Source organism: Pristis pectinata, chromosome 4 (assembly GCF_009764475.1).
Source record: "Pristis pectinata isolate sPriPec2 chromosome 4, sPriPec2.1.pri, whole genome shotgun sequence".
Classification (NCBI taxonomy): Eukaryota; Metazoa; Chordata; class Chondrichthyes; order Rhinopristiformes; family Pristidae; genus Pristis; species Pristis pectinata.
The window spans coordinates 116,975,540-116,981,748 of record NC_067408.1 but is presented as its reverse complement, the minus strand read 5'-3'; the positions used below and the strand labels follow the sequence as shown (position 1 = coordinate 116,981,748).

Here is a 6,209-nt window from a genome sequence, read left to right as displayed (position 1 = left end):
TGTAGTCGCTTAAGTCTCCATTCTGCATTCTGTTATTGCTTTCCCAGAGATGAAAAACAAACTTTTTCACTGCATCTCGGTACATGTGACAATAATAAACCAATTTACCAATTTACCTTCTGCTCATCAAGTCTGCATTGACCGTCAGCCACCCATTTACTCCAATTCTCCCCACATTCTCAAAACTTCCCACAGTAAAGCAAAGCAGACCACAAAGGCAAGTCCTCTGAAAGGCAAACGACTGTGACTCCACTCGAACCTGCAGCCTTCTGACTTGAACTCACAACTTTTGTTAAGCCACAGCAGAGCTCATTCTTTCAGAAGGGAATGAAGGGATGAAGTGCTGGGTCTGTCTAACCTTACGGGAGGCAGGAATGCATCGCAGAACATGTACGGAGCAAGATATAACCAGCTGGAGCAGCGTTCTAATCAATGTGCAACGGACAGGAGGAGTTGGTATGAGCCTCTTGTCTAACAGCTTTGACGGAGGCTGAATATCAATGACGTGTGATGCCTTCAAACACCACTGCTCACCTATAAAACCTCTCATGCGTCTCTTGGATTCTGAGGGGCAGCTGCCATTGAGCTACTTAGCTGTCAAAGCCCTCTCTGAGAGAAATGGGGTTGGGTTTCACATACCTGGCATATCTCAGCATATCATCCTTCTGAAAGCGTCAGTTTTTGATCTTGTGTGTTTTTTTCTGTTTTAATGCTTGAAGTACTCAACACATCAGCAGTGTCGGTTGTCAGTGAGGGAATAGAAAGAAGGATGCCAGACGTGGTGTATACATAAACACAGGTGAATGTGATACCTGCTGACACTATTGTGTGCTATAATATTTCTTTCTCACACTGCAACACTGCAATTAAGCAGATATTTCATTAAAAATAAATTCCTGATAACCTTAACAATGCAGTGTGCCCGTTAATTGCAATTATGCTTTCTCAAGGGTCTCAATGTTGACACTGTTGTGATTTAAGTTCTGAATTATCCAAACACTTCTCCGTCAGAATGCTGGTAGCATGTATGATATACAGTCAGAATCTCCAACTTCCCAAGGCAATTAATGGTAGTAATTGAACCACAAAAAAAAAGCAGGGAAGGTTTTATGTGCCTCTTAATCACATCCAAAATAAATATAGATATTTGAAACAGCTCTTTGATTGTTCAGCTAGTTGTGTTCCACAGAAAGCATCCTATCTGGATACAGCACGGCTTGGTACGGCAACTGCTCTGCCCAGGACTGCAAGAAACTGCAGAGAGTTGGGGACACAGCCCAGCACATCACGGAAGCCAGCCTCCCCTCCACGGACTCTGTCTACACTTCTCGCTGCCTCGGTAAAGCAGCCAGCATAATCAAAGACCCCACCCATCCTGGACATTCTCTCTTCTCCCCCCTCCCATCGGGCAGAAGATACAAAAGCCTGAAAGCACGTACCACCAGGCTCAAGGACAGCTTCTATCCCGCTGTTATAAGACTATTGAACGGTTCCCTAGTATGATAAGATGGACTCTTGACCTCACAATCTACCTCGTCATGGCCTTGCACCTTATTGTCTGCCTGCACTGCACTTTCTCTGTAACTGTGACACTTTATTCTGCATTCTGTTATTTTCTTCCCTTGTAATACCTCAATTGATCTGTATGGATGGTATGTAAGAGAAGTTTTTCACTGTATCTCAGTACATGTGACAATATTAAACCAATTTACTAATTTGTGTTCCATTAAACCCATAGTATGCACAGGTTTCCAGCCAGGACTCAGAGAGAGAGAGAGTCTTTCAATGGGTGGTGTGTGTGTTTGTGTGTGTGACAGATGTGGAGCCCAGGCATTAGCAACACCACTTGTTTCTGACTGACTTGCAGTACATCCTCATTGCCCTTTTTGAAATAATCCAACAGATCGCTTGAATGTTAGAATAGGTCACTGGGACTTGAAAGGTTCTGTGGACATGGCCTCAATATTCATGCAATGCTTTTCTGTGTAGCTTTCTTTATAAATCCTTGTCTGTGTGTGTGTGTGTGTGTGTGTGTGTGTGTGTGTGTGTGTGTGTGTGTGTGTGTGTGTGTGTGTGTGATTTTAAACTGTGATGAACACTTCTCACTTAGTTCCAAGCATCAATCTTTATATTTTTTCATTTGCAAGAGGGTGGGGAGAGAGAGAGAGAGAGAGGGAGAGAACGATCAGTGCTTGTGTGCTCCCGGTGTAACTGCATCATGCTTAAGGCTCTATTCCCACTGAAACCTGGAGTGGTGATTCTTTTTCCTGCGATTGCACAGTCCATGCAATGTTGGCGAATCTGGTTCTGAGGGGAAATCATGCTCCTTTGCTCGGGGCTGCTTCAGTTTGATTTTGCCTGCTGCGGACTGGGGAGTCTCTGTTCTGATTTCACAATGAGTGGCTGCTTGCAGCGAGGGAGGAGAGCAGGGGGGAACAGCAGGATGTGAGGGCAGAGGAAGATAACTGTGCGCCGTGGCCAACAAACTTGGGGAGATGTTTCCCGTGGCTCAGCTGACGAGGCAAGCCCCGTTCGAAGTGGCGTTTATCACCCTTCTGTTACTGTGTGGACCCTGTACACAGCAAAGTGACTCCAAACAAAGTCGAGCCAAGGGAAGGCACTGGAAAGGTGGTGAGTCTCCGAGGCGGTGGATGGTCATATTGTACACTGGGCGAGCGAGATGTGTGTGTGTATGTGTGTACGCAATGTATTTGCTGTAGCTTTGAGCTGTTGTAGGCAATCAGCATTGTGACGGTGTGGTTTAACAGATACCAGCTTCCCTCTGAAAGGGGGGTCGGGTTAACCCATTTTTGACCAGTTGCTTGTCAAGTGATGCTGTCAGGTGGATGGGCTTGCTTTGAAGGAGGGAGGTTTATGTTGGCGGGGGGGGGGGGGTGGGCGCAAGGTTGGCAGGGGAGTTGGAGACTGGTCGGCTGGCGGCAGGACGGAGCGAGGGGAGGTAACTCATCCGGTGGGCGAGCAGTGTGAGCCAACCGCGCTGGAGTCCCATCCAAGGTGCGCCTGCCTCTCGTATTCCAAGTTGTTGCTGGGGGAATGGGACGTGCTGTCATGTGTCAGGCCGGGGTCCCGGTTGAGGAGTGGGTCAGTGTGGTGGCAGTGGGAGAGCTCTGAGGCTGCCGTCGCGCCCACCGAGTGCAGTGCACTAATCTGGAATTCCGCCGCTGGACTTTATCTGTGTCGTGATCCGAGGTTAAACAGCAAGATCAACATTCTGGAGATAGGCTCTGAATAATTCATGACACCTTATCTGGAAACCAACCGCTGTCTTATTCCTGGTTGAATGAAGAGCCGTCCAGCGCAGGCAAAGTGGAACATCTTCACCAACTGGTCCCAACAACTCCCAGCCAGTCACCTCAGCCGGAGACAGCCCTGGGTCTCAGGGGAATTCTGCAGCAACGGAGGAGGCCCTTCGGCCTATCATGCCTGTGCCAGCTGTTCGAAGGAGCTCTCCAGTTAACCCCACCCTCCTGCGCATTTCCCACACAGTATTTCATTCTGCTGGAGGAACTCCGCGGGTCGAGCAGCATCTGTGGGAGGCGAGGAATTGTCGACGTTTCGGGTTGAAACCCTGCATCAGGACTGAGAAAGTATTTCAACAGTTCTCTTTTGGGGGTTCCTGTTGAACCTGGGTTTCAAGAAGCCCCGGCTGTGTTAAAAGGAGTCTTTCATCTTGCCACGAGTTCTTTTGCCATTGTCCTTAATTCTCTGGTCACAGATTGTCCCATCAAACCACTCAAGTCTATGCACACCTCCACCTTAACATTTCTGATGTAGGGTCTCAACCCGAAACCTTGACAATTCCTCCGCCCCACGCCCCCACCCCCCCCCCCCCCCCACCACAGATGCTGCTCAACCTGCTGAGTTCGTCCAGCAGTTTGTCTTTTGCTCCCCAGAACCTTCTTTGCTCTGGGAACAACCCCAACATCACTGCTGTTTTGACATAACTCCCTTGCCTCCAATCTGATGGAATGTCCTTGACTTTCTGAAGTTGTGGGGGGTGGACAGGAGGGGATGAAAAGTCAGGGCAGCAGAATGTTTTGTTTGATTGCAAAGATACTGGAGTACAAGAGTAGGAAGATCTTTCTGCAATTGGACAGGACTTTGGTGAGACCACACTCTGAGTACAGAGTGCAGGTTTGGTCTCCCTTCCCTGAGATATACGTCCCTTGGAGGTGCACACTATGGGTTAAATGCTGGGACTTTTGGGGAGAGAGTTGGTGTCAGGCTGCATCCCCAGGAGTTGAGGGGAATCGGGATTCATCTCATTGAATTGGAGGTTGACGAGTGGGTGCCGGGAGGTTATTTCTGGCAGCTGGAGAGCCTGGGACAAGTGGGCAGAATCTCGGGGTAAAGGATTGGATGTCTGGGACTAAGAGAAGTTTTTTTTTCGTTCAGAGTGGAGTGAATCTTTGGAATTCTCTCCCCCAGGAGGCCGTGAGAATATTCAAAATAGAGGGGTTTTTTTGTACTCAAGGGAAGTAATGGGTTTGGGGTTTGGACAGAGAGTTTGTGAATCAGCTGTGATCTATTTGACTGGCAGAGCAGACTCGCGGGCATTGTTCACCTGCTACTGTTTCTCATGGACTTGGTCTGCAGATGTCTTGTCCAACGTGGGTGGAGGTAAGTTGCCTGTTTCCCCAGGAAACATGAAACAACAGCAGAAAGGAAGTTGTTGAGAAAGAATATGGTGCTCAGAGTTGCCTTTTTGCAAGCAGTCCCAGTGTGTTACAGACAGGGAGATGTATAAAAAATCTCAGCCTGAGACCAATGATTTAAACAGTGACATGTAAAGACGGGCATGTGAAAAATGTAATTTTGATACTTAAGTGAACTGTAAAAAAATCTTCATAGAATTTCATTCAAAAAACAGTCTCTTTGAGTTACCACTATTAAATTAATACACACACCACCTCATTATCTTAGCAGACTTTAGTTTCAATGCGATCAACCATCTCTTTCCAGTTTTAAAATTAAATTAACATTGGTAAGATGTTAGAGTCCGTTATTAAGGATGAGGTTTCGGGGTACTTGGAAGCTCATGACAAAATGGGCAGAAGTCCTTCATGGGAGATCTTGCCTGACAAATCTGCTGGAATTCTTTGAGGAAGTAACAGGCAGGATAGACAAAAGAGAGTCAGTGGATGTTGTTTACTTGGATTTTCAGAAGGCCTTTGACAAGGTGCCGCACATGAGGCTGCTAAACAAGTTAGGAGCCCATGGTATTACAGGAAAGGTACCAGCATGGATAGAAGATTGGCTGACTGGCAGAAGGCAAAGAGTGGGAATAAAGGGGGCCTTTTCTGGTTGACTGCCGGTGACTAGTGGTGTTCCGCAGGGGTCGTTGTTGGGTCCGCTACTTTTCAAATTACGTGTTAATGATCTGGATGATGGAATTGATGGCTTTGTGGCCAAGTTTGCAGATGATACAAAGACAGTTGGAGGGGCAGGTAGTGTTGAGGAAGCAGGGAGTCTGCAGAAGGACTTGGACAGGTTGGGAGAATGGGCAAAGAAGTGGCAGATGGAATACAGTGTAGGGAAGTGTACGGTCATGCACTTTGGTAGAAGGAATAAAGGCATAGATTTATTTTCTAAATGGGGAGCGAATTCAGAAATTGGAGGTGCAAGGGGACTTGGGAGTCCTAGTGCAGGGTTCCTTAAAGGTTAACTTGCAGGTTGAGTCAGTAGTAAGGAAGGCAAATGCAATGTTAGCATTCATTTCAAGAGGACGAGAACATACAAGCAAGGATGTAATGCTGAGGCTTTATAAGGTGTTGGTCAGATCACATTTGGAGTATTGTGAACAGTTTTGGGCCTCATATCCAAGCAAGGATTTGCTGGCAATGGAAAAGGTCCAGAGGAGGTTTACAAGAATGATCCCAGGAACAAAAGGGTTAACGTATGACAAGCGTTTGATGTCTCTGGGCCTGGACTCGCTGGAGTTTAGAAGGATGGGGGGGGGGTGGGGGAGGGATCTCATTTAAACCTACCGAATATTGAGAGGCCTGGATAGAGTGGATGTGGAGAGGATGTATTGGTATTGGTTTATTATTGTCACTTGTACCAAGATACAGTGAAAAACTTGTCTTGCATACCATTTATACAGATCATTTCATTACACAGTGCATTGAGGTAGTACAGGGTAAAACAATCACAGAAAACAGAGTAAAGTGTCACAGCTACAGAGAAAG

General features: G+C 47.0%; 1 protein-coding gene across 1 annotated transcript in view; it reads left to right on the top strand.

The window, feature by feature from the left end:
• The first annotated feature begins 2,348 nt into the window (after positions 1-2,348).
• robo2 (roundabout, axon guidance receptor, homolog 2 (Drosophila)) overlaps positions 2,349-6,209 on the top strand; it is a 1,057,792-nt gene continuing 1,053,931 nt past the window's right edge. The window contains exon 1 of the mRNA XM_052015293.1: positions 2,349-2,631. Coding sequence (XP_051871253.1) covers positions 2,496-2,631 — 136 coding nt within the window. The 5' untranslated portion in view covers positions 2,349-2,495. The remainder of the gene's footprint in view (positions 2,632-6,209) is intronic.